The sequence below is a fragment of the Colletes gigas genome, unplaced genomic scaffold (genome assembly GCF_013123115.1).
Source record: "Colletes gigas isolate AHSC1104 unplaced genomic scaffold, ASM1312311v1 Colletes_gigas_Sc00030, whole genome shotgun sequence".
NCBI lineage: Eukaryota > Metazoa > Arthropoda > Insecta > Hymenoptera > Colletidae > Colletes > Colletes gigas.
The window spans coordinates 843,762-865,725 of NW_025106659.1; the positions used below are offsets into that span (position 1 = coordinate 843,762).

A 21,964-nucleotide genomic window follows, 5' to 3' on the forward strand; every position below is an offset into this window, starting at 1 on the left:
AAATAACCAAACATCGTTCTATAAATCTAGTAATTTTCTTGAAAGAAGTTTTAGCAGAAGATTGTTACTTGAAAAATAGTTCGTTTCAAATTGTAATTAAAATGTCGAAATATTCGGAACGAGTACAGGAGATATTGAAATATGCAACTAGTAAAAAAATTACGGATAAAAGGGTTCGTGACTTATTATAAACAACAATGTTTTCATAATAGTATATTTAATTTTAATTTATTTTTTATACTAATTAACAATGAAAAATCTTTTCAATAATATATTACTTAATTTTAACTTATTTTTAAACAATATTATCAAACTTTACGTTTCGATAATTTCAAATAAAGTTTCAATGAATCATTAAAATTAATAATTATCATTTCCTTAAATTAATTATTTAATAATTTTTCTATGAAAAGATTTGTAATTAACATTAATTATTTCAGAAGTGTGTTGTGGAATTGTTGGAATTGTATGAAAACCAGGAAGCCATAGATGAGATATGCAAAAACATGGAAGAAAATGTGCAGGGTGTTGTAAACTGGTCATACATTATGCATTCAGTTCATAAATTATTGTTGAATGTAAGTATAATAATTTTAATCTTTTCACAGCTGTAACTAATTTTCTATAGTTTTCTTGCAAAGAAATTTCTTATTTCTTAACGAAGAATTATATCATTGACTTGTTTCGAATTCAACTATAAATCCGTAAAATTTTTAATACTATGCAATTTAGATGTATTGTTTTAAATTTAATAGAATGTATAATACGATGTTAGTATAGCAAAATATTCAACTATAAATCCTTTAAACTTTTATAATTTGTATAAATTGTCAATAATGTAGAATTGAAATGTATTATTTGGAACTCTTTGCTTTGCAACTGCAGCATCCTTTCGTTTCTCTAAAGAAACTTTACCAGCATCCTCGTTTAAGATTTTTAAAGATACTAATTTTAAATTCTAAGCAAAGGGTCATGACAATGAAAGGATTAAAGAATCCTTCAAAATTATTATTTTTTATGTCATTCAATAGTGGATTTCTTGTTGTTGAAGGAAACTGATAGACTGGCATATAAGGATATGAAAAATAAAGCAACAATTATTGAAAGACAAAAGATGTGTACATTGGTAAGAAAAACAATTCAGTGTGCAAACTGTTATAAAGTGCCATTATTGAAATGTAAGGATGTTATGCCATTAATCTTGCAAATTTTGGGAACAAGAGTGTATGAATACTATCATGAAACTTACATGGGTATATTGGTATCTTATATACTTCCGTTTAGAGTGTATCAGGTAAAGATGTTACCAGAACAGTGGGCAGAATTGTTGAAGATATGTATAAATTTATATAAAAACGTGTCTTCCTTTATAAACAAAAGAACCATCTTAGAAGCTTTGCAGATGATTTCATACTATGGTTGCCAGCACTCGGATCTACTTCCACAAGTAAAAGAAACATTGTTATTTTTAGGTATGAAAAAGAATATCTAGAACAAGTTTTAGATCCGTCAATTTTATTATTTGATCATATATTGACATTATAAATTATCTCCAATTATAGAAAATGTCTTTATTGATGTGAAAGTAAATGAGGAAATATTGGCAGAATCTGCTTACAAACTTGCAAACACAATTTGTCGAGTGATAGCAACAGAATGTAGAACTAAATTATGTCGGTTTAGCGAAACTGTTTTGCCAAATATAATTAGTCTGAAGAGTTCGATGGAGAAATATAAATTGTTCTTGCTTTTCATTAAGATTCATCATCCGAAAGGATTGTATAATGTTTGTGACGGAGCTTATGCTGATGATTGGGAGAAGTGGTACACGATACTTACGAGCATGTATTTGATGGTTTTGAAAGATCTTAAAGCGGAGGTACTTTCAAAGAGTTTCCTTCAACTTGCGAGCGAAGGTAATTGTATTTTATATAATTTCTAATGACAATATAATTTTCTTCAAAATTTTACAAATATTAAGCAAACGATTTTAAAATTCGTGGCAAATTGCTGGCCGTTGGTAACTACCAAACTAAACATATTGGACTGGTGTAAAAATTCGAAAAATTTCTGATAATTTAATGATATGTTATTTTGTAACATTCCTAATGAGAGCAGTCTTATTTAAAATTGTGCGAATTTTATTTACTATTAATCATAATGATATCTGATTATTTTAGTTTTCAAACAAATGCTACAAAATTCGAACATAATTGTTAGCAAAAGATCGTTGGACGATTGCGATTATATCCAACCTGCGAAACGAAGAAAATTCGCCATGAAAATAGACAGATTAGTGGACATGATTGTGGACAATAATTCAGTAGAAGCTTGGCCAATAATACAGATATTAACAGTATTGCTTAAACAATATCCAGAATGTTTAAAATCGGAAGACCTTACTGCATTTTTGAAAACTTTGGTAGATCTCTTAACGCTGTCTTGTAAAGACGAAATTATTATGGACAATATATACGAATTGACTGCAGTATTATTAGTGAATGAAAAAATGTTTTCCACTGCAGATGTAGAAAGCTGTAACATTTATTGGGACAAAATTTGGGATATATTACTAAGGTAAGAAGTTTGTTAATTATATTATTTTATTTGATTTCAATAAAACACAAACATTCAGAAATATGAAAGAATAAGTTTAAAATTCAATTAGAAAAATGAACCCGAAAGGAGGATAGTACAAAACGGACATTTTTAGTTAATCCTGGAAAATGAAAATTTTTGACAGGATCGACTGTTTAACTGCATTCAGTTTATACATCATTCGTTTTACTTTATGACATTTTTTTATATCTCTAACTGTTTTAGAGATATAGCATGTCCCTGTTGCGTAGGACATCCTACATATACAGAGTCCTATTTGAATCAACCTACTTAAAAATATGTTTTTGACTAAAGTTGAATGGGTTCAGGGAATATTATAATCTGATGCAAATAAATTTCTCCTAACTAAACACAGCAGAGGTTACATGAAGGATAACCTTGTCTTTCCCTGATTTTCAAATTGAGGTCAAAATATCTATTTCAGGTCCTTAAACGTAAACCAGAATGAGAAATCAACCCACAAATTGACTCAGCTCTTCATAATAAACAGCAAAATAACAAATCCAAACTTGCTACTGAAGCTCTATCTCACAAACGTGATCAAATGGTCGGTAATGAGTATTCGAACTCTGGTAATTCTATGCGAATATCTTCCATTACCAACCAACATCACAATGGTGAACATAAACAGCTGTTCACCAAGCATAAACTCAAATTCTGTTAGATTATGTTTATTAAAATGGGCGTTGGACGTCCCTTGGCAGAAAGTGGCTACTAAAATTCTGATCGAAGAGTTTTCTTTATTATTAATCAGCATTTCCTCCAAATCAAGATCTCAAAACCATATAAAGTTCAACATGGAAGATATTAATAATTTTTGCAATTGTTTAAAAAACCTACAAATGGAATCTTACGAAGAAATCGAAAATTGCTACTTACTATTATCTTACAATACTAATATATCAATGGAAGAAGATTCAAAAGAAGAAAATAAAAACGGAAATGAAAGTATATTATATATGCAAGACATAATTAATTATCTAACATCCAGTTTGTGTGACATAATGAACCAATCAAATACTAGTGATTTACATATTATGATAGTGAAAATCACTATAGTAGCTAAAGTAGTCTCCACAATGAAGAAATTGAACATAATCCCAAAAACCATGGAATTATTACTCTTGGAAACTCTACAAAATTATTTAAAAATCGTTTATAGTCTTTTAGCGAGTATAGATTCATCCAGGATCAATTATATCTATCTCCAGAGTGTGATAAGAGTCTTAACTGTGCTATACGAAAGCTCTTATAGTGAAAACGTGATGGAAATAATAGTTTCTTCCACTACCTTGGAAATGTTGAAAACGATATTTGGTTTTATGAATATAGAAGATGATATTTCTACTCGTGGATCGGTTATAGATCATGGATCCTTTCAAAACAGACGGAGGTACTCGGACAGAGAGTTCGAGGAGTGCAATTTTTGCCATAATGGGGCGATTAAGATTCTGGCAGCCAAAGCTCTGGCCTTTTTCTGTTGTATGAAAATTGAAAAATTAGAGATCCAAACAAAATTGATGGAAAATTTATTGAAAATAGAAATGTACGATCTTTCTAAAACGGTGGATTTCAAGATGGCCGTCGTAGTTTTAGAGTCTCTGAACAAATATGGCGGAGAATTGTGGAGAAACCATGGGAAAACTCTTTTAAAAAATTTTCTAACTTTGTGTGATGAACGTTATTTAGACGAAACTAAGATTATTTATTTATTTAATATTCTACCATACTTTGTTAGGTATTCTATAGATCATAACTATGATTCAGACCAAACAATGGCCGTTATTTCTAAATTAAACTTTGGATTAAAAAAAAAATTTTGTTTTAAAATTCATGTTGAATTTACTAAATGTCTTTCAAAAATAATTCGCTTAAATTTCTTATTATTAAACAATCCATCGCCAATAATCGATGCTATACTATCGTCTCTAGCTAATCCCTTAGTGATCGTAAGGTTGGAAACACTGAAATGCGTGCAGGAATTTTTCTCTTCTCCCAGAATCCCAATAATTTTAAAAGAATCTCTGTTTTTAGAAATAGAAAAATTAATAAATAAATCTATTATAGTAGACGAAAGGGAGTCTGCTATAGCAAGTTCACTATTAGTATTGTCCGCCATTTTATCTGCCACAGGGACATTCCAAAGTCGGGCTTTATTAAGTATGTTACGCTTCACTATAGATCAAAACGTAGAAATTGAATTAATTCCCAAATCTTTAAACACTATAGTTGATAAAATAAGTTATGAAATCCTAATCGAAGAGAATTTGAGCTTTCTAATAACGTACTGGTTTGACTCCAGCTATTCTTCGCGGCCATTTCCCTGGAAAATAACGCCTTCCAACTCTGAAATCGAATTTTATAAAATTCATGCTCGAAAATTCGCTTTTATAAAATTCCAAAAGTTCGAAATTTCAAGTATAAGTTCCTTCTGCAATTATGTGAGTTTGCCATTGGAACAGATGATAGAAAATATCTTTCCAGAGATCCTAATCTGGCTATTGCACAACATCCAAGAAAATGGTGCCCAGAAGAAGTTAGCAAACAAAATGTTTCGAAAGTTAATTTCGAATGAAGATGAATTTTTGCGAATGAAAAAGTTTTCTAACTTGTTTAACGAGAAATTCGAAGACATTTTAATATATTTGGTGCACCGTCTACACGACGAGGACAATTTTGAAGCAATTTTTAATCTAAAAACTTCATTTGTAATGTCGGATCCCCCTCATTTAAAAAAATCAGAGGTTCATGATTGTTTGGAATATATGAAACGAAACTTCTTTGAGCAAGAAACTTCTGTACAGTTTGTTCTGGTAAAAAGTTGTCCTAACATACTCCAAAACATATTAATTAACTTGATTAAGGACGTTCACAAGAAGAAATTTGCAGAACATAGGATGAAATCCTTTTATCAATACGTTTTCTTCTGTGATTTGATGATGGAAGATTTAAAAGAAGAATATTTTAACGATTTGTCCACGTTTTTGATCAAGGAAATTGGATACAGTCTGCTTCATATAATAAAATTGCAAGATTGTCTTCTAGAGATTGCCTGTGGATATTTTTATAAGTTTACTGAGCAAGTTTCGAAGTTCAGGAGTGAAGACATGAAGAGAATAGTTAGCTTTGCTGTTGTTACTCTTATTCCAATTATAAATGGAGGAAAAGTACCCATAACTTTGAAAATTTTGGGTCTTTTATCAATCCATTGCGGAGAAACCAAGATTTGCAACTTAAAAGATAAGGTGCTTGGTTTCTTAAATTCTTCAAAGAACGAAAATATAAATCACAAAGTGGAAGAGCTAAGAACTTTGTATGAAAAACTCGAAACTTCGCAGGAACCGAAGATTCGCAGCCTGGAAGTAGAGGTGCATCATTTTTTGAACATTTCTGAGAATGAAAATATAAATTGCAGCGCAGAAGACATTTCCAACTTGCGTTTGCAATTGTCTAAAAGGAAAGGAGAGCTCAGAATTTTGTACGAAAAATTGGAATCGCTTCGGGGATTTTCTGAAGATTGTGTTTCCAGTGCTTTGCATTGTTTGATATGCAAATTAATCAGATTAACAGCATCTTCAGATCCAAATATTTCTATGGAAGCTTCTAAATGCTTGGGAGAATTAGGCCCCAACAATTTGAGTTCCATGATACTTTATTTAGAAAAAAGTTATGCTAAAGAAACTTCAGATTTGTTAGGAATATTATCTTACAAAGTTGTAACAAAACTTGTTCAGTTTTTGCATCAAAGTGATGTGGATCTTAAAAAAGTCAGTGTGGATGCTTTTCATGTTATTTTAACGACATTTTGGGGACACAGATTATCCGACACAAAGTACACGAATTGCTTAAAATCCGATTTAGGCGAACCCAAAGTAACATTGCCGTCTTACTACATTAAACCTTTCACAATCGCGACAAATTTAAAACCTAAGAAGATTAATATAAATGTGAAAGTTAATGACATTTTAAATCCATGTAATAGTGTTTGGACTATTTTGTCTGATGGTCTGTACTCTGATTGGATCATAAAGATAAGTTGCAAAATTTTAGAATGTTTTATAGGATTTTATTCAGAAAGTTTAATTTCAGTTTGTAAATTAAGCACTGATATCTGTGAAATAATTTTGCCAAGAATTATTTTTTTATTGATTAATATAGACTCTAAGTATACTTCCGAAATATGTCTGTGTGTAAATAGATTCTTCGACTATCATTTTAATTTTACTACGGGACCTACAATGCGAAAAATTAAGAATTGTGATCACCAAATTGTTAGAACTATGTTAAATGTCGTTAATTATGTTAGGATACAGGTTCCTGATAATGTTAACTTAAAATTTAACTATATGTACATTGCAAAAGCGGCACAATATTGTTCTGCGTTTTTTACTGCGATCCTTTATGCAGAAATGGCTTGCGAAAATATTTTGAGCGACTCTAACGAGTTTAGTAATGTTTCAAAAGTAGATTGCGTTTACGAATTGGAACCGGAACGAGGAAGAGTGATTCAAAACATACTGAGGGATGCCTATACGAAAATAGGAGACTTCGACGCGATTCATGGAACCGGGACGTCCCATTTGCAAGATCATGCGACTAGAATACAGCATTACGTCCAGAGCCACGAGTGGAATAGAGTGATACTGGCACAGGACGTAGAGCTGTCTTTTGGGAACATGAGTGTGATTAAAGGTACACAGAAAAAGGATTAATTTGCATATTTTGTGGGGAAGGGTGTCCCATTCGACTGGAGAACAAGCTATATATTTGAAACCGATAAAAATTCAAAAAGATGTTATAAGGTGAAATGATATTAATTAATGATATCGAATGATGCACAATCGGAATGCAGTAAATGTTGGATGTACAGGGTGTTCGGCCACCCCTGGGAAAAATTTTAATAAGAGATCCTAGAGGCCAAAATAAGACGAAAATCAAGAATACCAATTTGTTGATGGAGGCTTTATTAAAAAGTTATTAACGTTTAAAGTTCCGCCCGTACTGAATTTTTTTCTCGAAAATGTGCAGGATTTCGGGGGTATGTGTAATGATTAAAAATGATTGTAATTGACCCCCGCAACCGAAAATAATTTTTCCAGAAGGATTTGAAATTTTTGAATTTAAATGCTAATAACTTTTTAGTGACGCCTCCATCAACAAATTGGTATTCTTGTTTTCGTCTTATTTTGGCCTCTGGAATCTCCCATTAAAATTTTTCCCAGGGGTGGCCAGACATTCTGTATACCTGGAAATTGGGACTTTGAATCGAGCGTTTATGGAATAAATGGATCGATTCTAATTATAGAAACAGAAATTTACTATCAAACGTAGGAAACACGGCGCGTAAAAGAGGAAAGGAGATCCTTCTTAGCTGGCGAGCATTGTGGTAGGGAATCTCCCCTTAGTGGTGAGAAGAAACATCCGGGCATTTATGGTGCAGATTAGTTCGGGCATATGTATATCTAATTTTCACTGTATAATTGTATTCATTTTTGTGCGTCGATGCGTTTAAAAAATGCAACTGTGCCCTTTTTTTAAATTTTCACAATTTTTATTCCACCATTCGATGCAATTATTTAATTAAAAAAAAAATTATTGAGATAGTACGCTTAATAGCTCTCTAAGCTCTACACTTAATAGTTCGGCAGTTGTAACACATCTAAATTTTGAAAATTTTTCATTCTTCTCATCAGTTTGTATGTATTAATTTTTTCGAATATTTCCTAACAATTAAAAATCAAAATTTTACATTCGAATATCAAGATTCTTAAAACAAATCATTATTTTGTATTTCATAAAAAAATCTACACAAGAAATTTCACAAAATTTCTAATGAATACGTATTAGATTCTGTAGAATTTATTAAGAGAAGACAATTAAGTAATCATATGTTACGTACACAAAGGAAGAAAATTCTATTTTTACTTATAATAATAATTTTGGAATATAATTGTTTATTTGTCTGCAGAAATGGCGAATGGATTGTATAAATCAGGTTTACAATACTTGCTCGGCAATTTCGTCTCATTTTTATCGAAGGAGACCGAAGAAATGGACGAAAATATTCAGTATGAGTGTGCCTGGCGGCTCAGCAATTGGAATTTATGCGAAACAAATCAATCACTATTCTTAAAAAGCGAATCCAAGTCAATCATAACAGAATTCGATTATCAGTTTTACCATTATCAAGCATTAAAATATTTCCACGAAGTAAATGAGATTGGAATAAAAATTGCACTCGAAAATGCTCGTATAAGTGTCATAAAAGCTCTAAAAAACATTAGTTTAGGTAAAATTTATTAAATTTTTTATTAAATATTTTATTAAAATTTATTAAGTAACAATAATTATTTATTTATTTTTTAGAAAGCAGCAAAACTATTTACGAAAAATTAATGCAGCTGCAATTAATTCGAGAAATCGAAGAATTAAGTTTTTGTAAACCAGAAGACTATGAAAAGCTGTTAAAAAAATGGCAGGAGCAAGATTCGACTAATTTGAAAGAATTTCAGTATTTGGAACCCATTTTGACTCAAAGAATAATTATGTATCGTATAACCAATAACGAAAAATTGAAAAATGCAATGTTTGATGCTTATTTGGAAATTTCTAAAATGGCCGTCGATAAGGAGAATTTGGACATTGCTACTCGTTCTTTAGGTATACATACAATTAGATATAAATATTAAAATTTCATTGCAATCTTCTTACTATTTTAAATAAAAATTTCCGTACAATTATCTTAATATTTATATTATGTAAGTTACATAATAAATTGTTGTTTTTTTTCAATTAAAGCTGTGTTAGCGAAACAAAAAGATTTACCATCTGAAATTGAAGACCAATTACTATATCAGGAATCACTATTGGCTAGAGTGAGAGAAGATTTGGAAATTGGCCGTTTTCTTCTGAAAAATTTGATGAACAAAGAGAATTTAAACAAAAATTTAAGAGCCCAAGTTTTAAGAGTTTATGGAGACTGGATGGCTGAAATGAAATCGGAGAATCCTGAGGTTTATATTAAATTTAACAAACTATACATAATTATATTAGAATTGTTAGATTATTAAATAGTTTTTGAAGAATGTGTTAATCATAATAAATCTAATTACGTTCAATTTTATAAAATTCTGAAATGTATAAGATGATCCAAATTTTAACGACTAAACTTTTTTATTTAACAAATAATTTTCGAAAAATAGAACCAATTTGTACGTTTCAAAGTTTGGAAAATTTGTAATTTAATTAAATTTATCAAGATTATTACATTCAATTGCTATAATTACAGTCCAATTGCTTTGTAGCGCAATTCCAGTGTGATTGGACGTAATTTTATTGTTGCATATACAATCAGATTACAATCGGAAGATCACTTCCAAATTTTCCAATTGTTCAAATTTCTCTCTATTAGAAAGATCGCGTGACACAAATTGAATTGCACAAGTTTCTTATTTTAAAAATTGTTGAATCTATTTGTATTCCCCTCAGGCTGTAATAAAGAAATATTATTTGAAGTCTATAGACACTAGCACTTCCATAGAAGAAGAAACTAGTGATAGTGTTAAGAATTTACATGGTACACAAGTGGCATTAGCTCGGTTTGCGGACGCTCAGTTTGAACAAATATGTTCTTACATGAAATCTCCGCAATTCGAAACTTTGAAAGAGTGTATTCTGTACTCGAGCGAAGGAATCAGCGTAGATTCAGTCAGTAAAGACAAGGATGTGAGGAAGGCATTGATTTTGAACCAGAGACAGAATATAAACGATGCTGCTGAGCTGGAAAGAATAGAAAAGGAAAAGGATAATTATCTAATCTTGGCACTCAAGTAAGATTTTATTAAGTATACGCAGAATTGTGGAAACAAAAGGGATCTAAACAGTAGATTTAGGCACATGCAATGCAAATATTTTTATTACCATTTTTAGTACCACCCTGTATTTAGGAAAATCTTTCTTACATCAAGTTATATATTCCCTGAAACTATTCAACTTTTGTAGAAACCATTTTTTAGTATCCTTAACAGTTTCAAAGATATTTCAATTTTAATAATACTCTTCTAATTCCACCACCCTCAATGCAATAAAATTCATTTAAAATGTTTTTTAATACAAATAGAAGTACAATACAATCAAAAATAATTCTAATTAATTCACTCTATATATAACAGTATAAAGTTTATTTCTTATTAAAATATATTCTTTCCTCATTGTTATAATAAGAATTGTTTCTTTCCAGATATTATTTGATAGTACTTCAACAGAGCGAGAACTATAATCTATTAATATTCAGGATAGTAACTCTATGGTTGGACAATGTTAATAAAAAGGAAGTGAATAATTTGTTGCAACTAAACTTCAACAAAATTTCGTCGTTCAAATTCATTCCTTTAGCTCCACAATTGGCTGCTCACATGAATGATATTTTCGACGATTTTTCTCAAAAAATTTACGAGATTATGAAACGTTGTGCCTTGGAACACCCACATCATACTTTACCAGTTTTATTAGCCTTGAAAAATCTTTATGGTGACTACGAATACAATGTTGTTAAGAAAAATAGGACTTTGGAACCAAGAGTGTTGGGAGCTAGAAAATTATTGCAGGAATTAATGAAGTCTGATATAAATTCTATTGTCTGTAAAATGGATAAATTATCACATTCTTTAGTCATGTTGGCCAATCTTGCAACTTCTTCTAGTAAACGTAAGTTTAGTATAATTTTTTAAGTGGAAATCTGATTGAATATATTCATCGAGTTCTTAATAAAACAATTTTTAAAAGTTGAAACGAAAATTTCATAGTAAATTTTAATCTGTTTTCTGAAATTCAAATACTAAAAATTAATTTTAAATATTTTAAATTAGTCACGATTATAAAATAAAACGTTTAAAATTATATTAATAATTCAAAATAATTTTCTAAGAAATTTGTCTGTGCACAGCTGGATCTATAGTGAAGATACCTAAAAACCAAGAGATTTTAAGTGTGAAAAATTTTGAAAATGTACTTGTCCCAACGTTAACTACCGATTTGAAACCTTCCGGAGATTACAGTGATATTATTAGTATTTTCAAATACAAAGAAACTTATGAAACTGTTGGAGGTATGAATTCACCTAAAAAATTAATTTGCATCGGTATGGATGGAATAGAAAGATATCAGTTAATAAAGGTTAGTTTGAATTTCACATAATAATTGATCGTTAAATATCAACTATTTATAATAATATTCATAGATATGAGAAATTCATTTTTATTCAAATATTGAATTTATAATTAATTAAATATATGTATATATATTTGTACAGGGAAAAGACGATTTAAGACAGGATGCTGTTATGCAACAAGTTTTTAACGTAATGAATATATTATTAAAAACTTGCAAAGAAACTAAACGTAGGAAACTGATGATAAGGACCTACAAGGTAATTAAATAAAATCAATTTTCGGTTTCAAATTTCTTTTTTTTTCCATTCAATTCACAAGTTTTTCCAAGCATCTTGAGATGAAAATAAACGCGAATTAAAATATTTCAGATTTTAGTGTATGGGATACAAAAATTTGCTGATAATTATTTATTTAATAGCAATTATTAATTTTAATTGCAAATAAAGTTTAACTTGCGATGAGCCATACGATAGCTAATAAACAGCTACCAATTTGTTCCAAATTTCATATGTTTGTGTAAATAATTTGTTTCTTAAAAAACCTTTAGAAATATTTTCAAATACGACCAACAAGATTACAAACTTCAAAACAAAACAATTTCAAGCACAAAGCTTGTATTAGCTGACCTAAGACGTTTAAAAAAAATATTTATCTTATAATTTAGATATAGTCAGTTATTTGAATATTGTATATTATGTGCTTAAGGTCGCCTAACTGTTTATTAATTTTTTTCAGGTTGTACCACTAACACAGAGATCTGGAATTTTAGAGTGGTGCGATAACACAATTCCCATTATGACTATATTAACGGGTTCGAATAGTGTTTGCGGGCTGCAAAAGAAATATTATCCGAGGGATTACACAGCAAGCTATTGCAGGGAGAAATTGGCAGTAAGTTTCTATTTAAATAGAATTATTGGGTTGAGTCATAAGTAATTGCCGTTTTTAGTCTAAAACGTATTCTCCATTATTAAATACAACCTTTTGCCACAATGCGTACTTATTCCACCTTTTTATTTTACACACACATATACACCATCACCGATGATACATAATATTGACATACATAAACTCGAGACGCTCAACCGACGACTGCTGACTTCCCAATCTGTCGCTAGCCTCAGGTATTCCTGCAAAAATACTGGGACGCCATATTCCCATATTCTTATAGTATCCTGTTGAGTATAAATAAAACATTCGAACAAATTCGAATAGTTTAGTCTCAGTCGGTACACATCATGCAATCTCACAAAATCCGAACGAGAACGACTCAACTATGGAATATCCAGTGGTGTATGTGTACTCACTTGAGGTCTTCGAGTTCCTACCTCCCTACTTGGTGACACCTACGCAGAGCGTTACCTTTTGTCGACCAGGCTTCTCGGCCACAATTTACGTCTCAGAAACCCTCTGAACAAATAGATCAAAACGGATTCGGGCATCCTCATTCGACAACTTCTACCCCTACAATACTAATATAATAAATTATGATAAAAATAATACAGATTCTAATATAAATATTGCAATGTCATACCTTATAGTGCAGTGTATTTTACATTTCTCTTAATACAAGCATTGCAATTTCAATTTTCCGTAGCTAATTATTTTATTTTCGCTAGGCTGTAGAAAAATCATCAACGGAAGTGAAATTAAAAGTCTTCACCAATTGCTGTACTCATTTGCACCCAGTTATGCATCATTTCTTCACCGAAAAGTATCCGTCGCCCGAAACATGGTTTGAAAGAAGATTAGCCTACACGCGCAGGTAATTATTTTACCAAACAATTATAGTTATACAGGGCGGTTCTAGTAAGTGGGGCAAGTTATAACTCTGTCTTTGTTGAAGTTAGAAAAAAATTGTGGAGGAAAATATTGCACTGTTTGACCTGCTCTATTACACGACTACAACCTCATTTTCGCAGATGCACAAGTGCAGTTGTAAAATACAGTTTCACTATTCTTTTTAAATGAAACCCTATAAATTTTTGTTCATAAATTAAATCCTGGTGTCATTTTACGTATAAAAGATAAGATATTTTACTTTAAGTAAAATATATAAATTATATCTGTTTACAGTATAGCAACCACGTCTATGGCTGGATATATCCTAGGATTAGGCGACAGACACCTAAACAATATTTTAATCGACCAATCAACAGCTGAAGTTATTCATATAGACTTTGGTAATGATACTCATTATTATTATTATTTTTAATGAAATAGAAATAATTATATGATTTTATTTAAATAGATTTCGGGTGAGAATGTTGAAATTATTTTTGTAATACAATAAAAATAATGAAAAAATTTAATTTGAATAGGTATAGCATTCGAGCAGGGAAAAGTATTGCCTATACCGGAAACAATTCCCTTTCGACTGACACAAAATATAGAAGCGGCGATGGGTGTGTCCGGTATCGAAGGTACAATGAGACATTGCAGTGAAAAGACTTTAAACGTGTTAAGAGACCAAAAACAAGTAATTATAACGCTTCTACAAGTACTATTGTACGATCCATTGTTCACGTGGACCGTCACACCGGCCAGAGCACATAATATTCAATGTGGGAATTCCGTGGGATCACTAGAAATCAACCAATGTAAATATATTATTTCTACTAGTACAATTTAAAATTATTTAGTCACTTGGAAAATTTACTAAAATCCTACGTTTGCCATAAATATTAGTAAAATATTAATTTTGAAATATTTGTGATAAAAAGATAATAAATAGTGTGTGTGTGTGTCCCTATACAACTCCTTGCCTGGTATGACTTGGTTGTTTTTGAGAATATCGAAAAATGTTTCGGACAGTTTCGAGGGTTGCATGAGATAGCGTAAAGTTTTTACAGGATCACCTTTGTTTTTTAAATGGAAACAATTTTTAATACACTAATTAATCCAGATAATTATTCTCTACAAAAAAAAAGTAGTTATCTACATATGTCGAGAAACCATTAGATTAGAACATATTCATATACACAAGTTATATTTCCAGCCTCCACTTACTATTTTAGTTAAATAAAAATTCTAGGAATCTTAAAGGAAACTTTAATTTAGATTTGGCTGAAAATAGATAGTTGATGGCATTCTCGTCACAAAATTATATAACGAAACAAATTTTAAAAAACGAAAAGCAGAGTTTCATATCTTGGAAAATAAACAATTTCTAATATTCTATAGTGTTAATTAAAATACTTTGTTTAGGTTCTACAGTGACAAATAAAACAGCAGAAAAGGCTCTATTAAGGATAGAACAGAAGCTTCAAGGCACAGAAGAAGGTTTGGCTTCCAGCGTTTCTGGCCAAGTTGAAAGGCTCATTCAACAAGCTCGGGATCCTCTAAATCTCTGCCGACTATACTGTGGATGGCAGCCTTATCTGTAATAAATCGATTTCGATGAAAGGCCATTCGCCATTTAAAAGTTAATTACGATGAATGGAAACTAAAAGTAAGAATTTTTTAGAATTTTAATTTTCTTTTTATACGAATTTACAGTTTAGACGATATTAACAGATTTAGATTACTTAAAAATGTAAATATAGCTAGTTCATACGTTCGTCTGTTAGGGTTACGATTATTAGAATAATCCAACATTCAAACTTTTGGGAAATAATTGGTTTGAAAAGTAAGATAATTATAAAAATATTAACTATTAGGCTTATGTTTTATTAGTCTCTTTTTTTAAAGTCGTAACTCTGGGTATATTGTTAATTTTTTTCATTATTATCCAATCTTGATATTTGGAATTGTTTGAATTATTCTATTACTGGTTCGAATATTTGTAGCTTTTCTTAAAAAAGAGGGGGAAGAACCAATATTTGTGGCATATTTTTTACAATTTTTAAATAATTTTATTTAAGTGTTTAGATTTTCAATCTTTTTTAGATTCGAAAACAGAAATATTAGTAATTTCTGTTCAGGTATTAAAACTGTTTTATTCTTATGCTAGCATAATCCTAGTTAACATAAAATAATAAACGAAGAAGTACAAAAATATAGAAAACTGAGGTACTAGAATTTGATTTATTTTTGTTGTTAAAATACATAAAACCATTGTAAAATGTTATTAACTGAAGAAGTGTAATATCACTTTATTGCTTCCCCTTAGGGTTACAAGCACTCCTTATCTTACACTCTTCTCTACAAACCTTCCTTAACCTAACTTATCTCCTACTCTTGCACTACCGCTCCGCACGCTTTTCCCCCTTTCTCTCATTCCGCTCGCTCTTAGCCTACTTAGCCTACTAGCCTACTCTTACGCTACTCTTACGCTACTCTTACGCTACTCTTAACCTACTCAACTGAAGAAGTAAATAGACTGTAAGACATTGTTTATATCAAAAGAACCCTGTTTAGGTAGATAGATAGATAGATTTATTTTACTGTTTCCCCTTAGGGTTACACATCCTCCTCGCCTCACACTTACAGCTCTTCCTTAACCTAACTTATCCTACTCTTACATTACTCTTACATCATCGCTCCGCCGCTTTTCCCCCTCTCTCTCCTTCCGCACGCCGCACGCTCTTAGCCTACTCTTACGCTACTCGCTCTCTCTCTCATTTCGCACGCCGCACGCTCCTAGCCTACCCTTACGCTACTCGCCCCTGTTTAGGTATATTTGTTAAATTATTTTCTATTTTAATCATGGCTTCTTCTTCCGTCTTCAGATTCCTGAAATAATTAACTTTAGATTAATATTTTTACTGTGCCAATTTTATTTAAATATTTAGAAATAACATTATTAATTAAAAATTCGATTTTTTTAATTCTGAAATAACATTTTTAATAAAAGATTCGACGATTCCAAATTATATTATACATATGTATGTACATACATTCAAAAACAAGAAATAGGAATGTTCCGAAATATCTCTTGTTTATAACATAAATTCTGTTATTAATATTAATAGAAGTTTCTATGTTAAACAAAATTATATTATATTGTTATTTATCTCTGTTAACTGGCGAGATCTGCACAGCACGTGGTCGTTGGTAGCAGAGCGTGGTTGTGTCACACCAAATACTACACATAATTAATTTGAATACAAAACTTATATTTCTAATTTTACATTTAAACACGTGCAACTCCAGTTCAACGTAACCGTATACCACAGTCCGAGGAAGAAAAACACTCGAGAAAAATGGGGCGCAATACGCGGTGATCCACCATATTTATACATGTCTGATACCCACCAGGGATACCAACTGCTAAACTTGCAACTGGTTTTGTGGTGGTTTGCATTGTCTTCCAGGAGGAATAAATATGCAAACTGCTGCACTGAATAAAACTCTTTATTTTTCCGTGCTACCCGTCTTTCGCTAACCGACGATACCGCGAGGAATAATTGAACAACGCTTCCTTTTGTTTTTCGCGAAGCGCGCGTCTTATTATCTAGGCTTACCAACTACTTATTCTAAAATCTCTAACCTATGACTAGAAACCAACTAACCTAACTTAACCTAGTTGACGTAAGATGGCGCGTCGACCGCCGGCAACAATGGCCGCTGGTCGGTACAAGCACAGACGAGATATATGAATAGACCTTTCACCTTATGGACTTTCGCGGCCTAATCTGACTGCCATACCGACCTGAAAATTCGGAGGTGATTTTAGCGGCCTCTTCTCTTGGATGGCGGTCAGTTGAGAAACTCACTGAATTAGTGTGATAGGCAGCAGCTAGTTGCATGTAAATGCATACGAGTTGAAAAGTACGAATTATTCGGCATTCCTTGACTAGTTAAAGTTGTAAATAATTTGCTAAAATCAGTCTAACCGCGGTTTTTACCTGAGGCATCCCTCGGGTTCGTAATATCACAGACGAGGTATACGAGTAGACCTTTCACCTAATGTATTTTTTCGGCCCGTTTCTCTGGGGTCCCGGGACCCCATTACCATTTTCGTGTCACTCGCAACGTTATCAACAGATTTAGAAATGAATTTTAATCCCTTTCATAGCCAACTCACATGGATTTACGCAAAACTACAGCTGTTTGCCTATCAATACTAATTCAGTGAATAATTTCTCAACTGACCGCCATCCATGAGAAGAGGACGCTGAAATCACCTCCGAATTTTTCGCTCAGTATGACAATTGTTCGAACTGACGTACAAAAAGACAAAAATTAACGAGATACACTCTTCCAAAATGGAACAAAATGTTAAAAAGATCATGCATCAAATTGTAAGGGAATCCTCGTAAGAAGGCTTTAATCTTCGTAATGGTTTTAATGGGTCGATGATCAACAATGACTAGTTTATGGTCACTGGTGGTCAACAGTGAGGTGGACATCAAGGTCAGCGGTCCAGTGAAGAGCCAGAAATGGTCAAGAGGTGGGACCAATCGAAATAGTTTCTTTGTAGACGAGACAGTCTTACCTGTTATCTTCAACTTTGGCTCTGACTGGTCTCCCCACCCTTTCATCACCTTAGTCATATAAGCAGGGTCACTGCGAAGATTTCTTCAGTCGCGTCGCGAATTCGGGAGTGGGCAAATAGCCAAAAGCGAACCGGGGACCGTTGCTGACCACTACTGGCCAGCGCTGACCACAGCTGACCATGGCTGACCAATACTGACCACTACTGACCAGTGCTGATTCGCGTTCCTGCCACTACTGACCACTACTGACCAGTGCCGGACGGTGATGACCAACGGTAAGAACTGTTTAAAAATTCTCTCCCCTCTTCTATTCTATCATTTGATGCCAATTTTGCTTCAATGAACTGATTTTGCCTTGTTTATCTAACTGATGTTGCTATAATATGAATATTTTCTTACTTTACAGCTGGCCCTTATGGTAACTACCCTATGTACTGACAACAAGTAGTAAGTCCACTCCACTTATTTATATTTTATTATTTTTATTTGTTTGTTTGATGTGTATTCAACTGTATTTATCTATCTGATTTTATTTGGTTATTACGAATGTTCCTTTTCTATGTTTCTACTTTTACATTGTTTGTCGAATTTATGCGAATGCTTTGATACGTATAGTATTGCAGGATATAATAATGTAGTATTGTTTTCAATCATATACTATATTCGTTTCTACACGATTCCATGAATTTTTATTTTTACCTTCTTGCTCGAATTCTCGTAATATTCTGCGGAGGTACTTCCTTTGATTCTTCCATTCCGTTTGATTGTTTGGTGTTGATTCAATTTGGTGTCTCGATCCAAGTTCCTATCGTTGTTACGAATGGTCGTTTTGAGTTGTATTACATTGTGTCGATGTATATACTGTATTCGTTTCGATGATAGTGATCATTAGAAGAATGTTCGGTTTGATACGTAAAACATGGTGTCGATGGATATGCCATATTTGTTTCGATGGCACTGATTAATATAAGATTTCTATTTTTACGTTTAGCCCCTTTAGCTAGGTGATAGATTATTTTTAAGTGTTTATTAAATTTCCTACCATGTCTCACTAATGTAAATATTAGTTTTGATTTCAGTTTAAATTTGGATTAATCGCAAGGACACCGAGGGAGAACGCCGCGCCCGCCGAGGGACTTTTAATTCCGAGTTGATTAGTCTTAAGCTTCGTCGCGAGTATTAAAATTAAAGTCGAAGCCTTCTTTATTATACGTGTCTCCGTGTCCTACCAAGCAATTATTCAATAAGTAGATTGTGTCTCTCGCTCGTTCCCTCGTTCCTAGCTTCGGTCACCGCTGTTTCATCGATTGAGACATGTGATCGGCCGTGTAGCTGGCCCGACAGATCTAACCGCCTTCCCTTGGTAGCTCGATCCAGGGAAAATGGTACTCTGCTGGAAGGTGTGGAGTTTCCGTATCCTGCGGAAACGCATACCTTCCAGCGGAAGTCGACACTGAAACAGAGGTACTCTCTCTATGTCAGACAACTTGAGTCGGGTCCTTCGGGCTCCCGGCGGGTTGCGTTGGAGCAATGGAGACCTTAGATTCGGAGTCGCAGCCGTCCGTTATCCTGTAGAGATCTAGTTAGCAAGGGCAGTAGGTTCGATCCTCGGATCCGCTGCACGGTTCAGCGTCGCGTCGCGTCGCTTCGCGTGCCCCTCAAATTAACTTCGTCCCTCTTTTTAACCAAATAATTGCTTGGTACATCCAAGGAACTTTGTTTCCTTCTATCGTCCGAATTTTAGTTTCAACTTGACTATACTTGAGCTTCGACGTTAATTTTAAGTCCCTATCGTACGCGTCTCCCAATATTTCCAAGTAATTATTTAACAAGTAGCTTCTCTCGACTCGTTCTCTGGTTCCTAGCTTCGATCACCGCTGTTTCATCGATCGAAACATGTGATCGGCCGTCCAGTTTGTCCGAAAGATCTAGTCGCCTACCCATGATAGATCGATTGCTAGAAATAGGAATCAATCTACCAAGGGCAGTGTTGATTCGATCCGAAGATCTGCTGCACGGTTCAGCATCGCGTCGCGTATCCCATAATTTAGCTTCATCCCTTTTTAAACGAAATAATTACTTGGTAGCTAAGCTTAGCTAAAAGGGAGATCGATGGAACTTTGATTCCATCTATCTCCCTTCGGGTCTCCACTCGCAGCAACCTCCACGTGGTGAGACCTGGGTCATATTATTTAGTATGTAATTAATACAATTATTAATTACATAGGAAATAATATGAGCTAATGGCTGCGTTCTTCTTATAGTTCCACATACCTTGTTCGTCCTGGTGTGCGGTCTAATAACACTGATTTCGAGTCGCAAATACGTTTTTGCCGAGTTAGTTTTTAAATAAATAATATATTACAATTTACAATAAAAAATAGAGGATTTGCGGTGTATTTATCAATGAGATCCTTACGTATTTTAATAATTTTGAAATCTTTAAATAATCTCGATCGATTGGTTATTCCAATGAAATTAATCGATCGATGCTCAATTCTGGACCATACAGCTTTCATTCCGTTAAAAAATAATAAAATTTATGTAATTTTATTTTCCGTCTCACTTCCTCTTGTGTTAATTTCTAAATCTGTTGATAACGTTGCGAGTGATACGAAAATGGTAATGGGGTCCCGGGACCCCAGAAACTCCGGCCGAAAAATTACATTAGGTGAAAGGTCTATTCATATACCTCGTCTGTGGTACAAGTTTCTCAACTGACGGTCACTGACCGCCATCCATGAGAAAAGGCCGCTAAAATCAGCTCCGAATTTTCAGGTCGGTATGGCAGTCAGATTCGACCGCGAAAGTCCATAAGGTGAAAGGTCTACTCGTGTACTTACCTCGTCTATGGTGATAGTATATGTATAGAACATATTTATTATATATTGTACACATTTATAAAAGTATGGAAAAGTTGATGAATGTCAACAATCTGTGAAAGATGTAGCGACCGGTCGTGCGCACATGGGAAAGTTTTTCTCTCGTGCAAACGGCCCACGTAATTTACGACTCTCGTTCGTCGAAGCTGTTTTTGAGGAAGATATTTTCCAGACTCGCGTATCGAATGCGTTTAGTAAATTCTTTTCCTAAGTCCCTCAACAGCAAATAGAGACCGTCGTAAATTAGGGATTTCCAGAGGACACTCGACGCGTACCCATCGGAGTTGCGCCAAGTGGGCCCAGCGCGGGTGGGACCGAAGGAAATCTTGCAGTGAGGGCGCAACGTCGTCCCCCTCAATCACCACGCCGTTTCGAAAACAAGCACGACGTGGGCGTAAGAAATAGGCGGTGATTTGGGAAAAATAAACGGCCCTGATTGGAAAGGCCCAACGCGTGGGGTTAACCAATCAGGGTTGTTTAACAATTTTGCCAGTGCGACCGAGGGGTCGACATGGAGACGAGCGAAGAATAACTTCACTTGGTTTTGCGCGCTCTAACCGAAAACAACGGAAAAATATAGAAAGTTTTGTCACCCCACTAAAAGTGTTTTCCTACAACAACCTATCCCAACAAAGATAACTTCGAAATAATTTAAAACGATACCTAAAATGCTAATGATGTCGAAAAATTGTTTTAGAATTATCGTTAAATAAATAGATACGTATAAGTAAAGATACTAATACTATTTTAATCGGAGATTATAATTATTTAATAATATAAATATATTGTCCGATATAAAAATTTTAATTTTGCCTCGTTCGTAAATACGACGTGTTTTTAATAATGAAAATATTTCAAATATTACCTGGCAAATTTTACTATTTTTTTTCTATTTTCTTTACTAATGTGAGAT

The 21,964-nt window shown here is 33.0% G+C and overlaps 1 protein-coding gene across 3 annotated transcripts; it reads left to right on the top strand.

The window, feature by feature from the left end:
• Positions 1-53: 53 nt before the first annotated feature.
• On the top strand, positions 54-15,592 carry LOC122401923 (serine-protein kinase ATM). Of its 3 annotated transcripts, XM_043404346.1 has the most exons (18): positions 54-173; positions 441-578; positions 1,052-1,472; positions 1,563-1,916; positions 2,181-2,577; positions 3,044-7,311; positions 8,588-8,908; positions 8,986-9,279; positions 9,418-9,632; positions 10,108-10,448; positions 10,859-11,325; positions 11,564-11,793; positions 11,930-12,046; positions 12,525-12,680; positions 13,409-13,554; positions 13,866-13,972; positions 14,111-14,389; positions 14,997-15,592. In XM_043404346.1, the coding sequence occupies exons 1-18, from the start codon at positions 102-104 to the stop codon at positions 15,173-15,175; spliced, it is 8,502 nt and encodes a 2,833-aa protein (XP_043260281.1). In that variant the 5' UTR covers positions 54-101; the 3' UTR covers positions 15,176-15,592. The 3 variants fall into 3 exon arrangements, with proteins under 3 accessions (XP_043260281.1, XP_043260282.1, XP_043260283.1); XM_043404347.1 differs by lacking the exons at positions 54-173; positions 441-578 and having other exon boundaries at positions 1,362-1,472; positions 1,760-1,916; XM_043404348.1 differs by lacking the exons at positions 54-173; positions 441-578; positions 1,052-1,472; positions 1,563-1,916 and having other exon boundaries at positions 2,250-2,422; positions 2,526-2,577.
• Positions 15,593-21,964: the final 6,372 nt, after the last annotated feature.

Bases quoted from the DNA above. Each gene is read 5' to 3' on its own strand.
- LOC122401923 (XM_043404346.1), top strand. From the start codon at position 102: ATGTCGAAATATTCGGAACGAGTACAGGAGATATTGAAATATGCAACT. The intron at 10,449-10,858 runs GTAAGATTTTAT...GTTTCTTTCCAG, and splicing joins TATCTAATCTTGGCACTCAA to ATATTATTTGATAGTACTTC. The intron at 13,973-14,110 runs GTAATGATACTC...TAATTTGAATAG, and splicing joins AGTTATTCATATAGACTTTG to GTATAGCATTCGAGCAGGGA.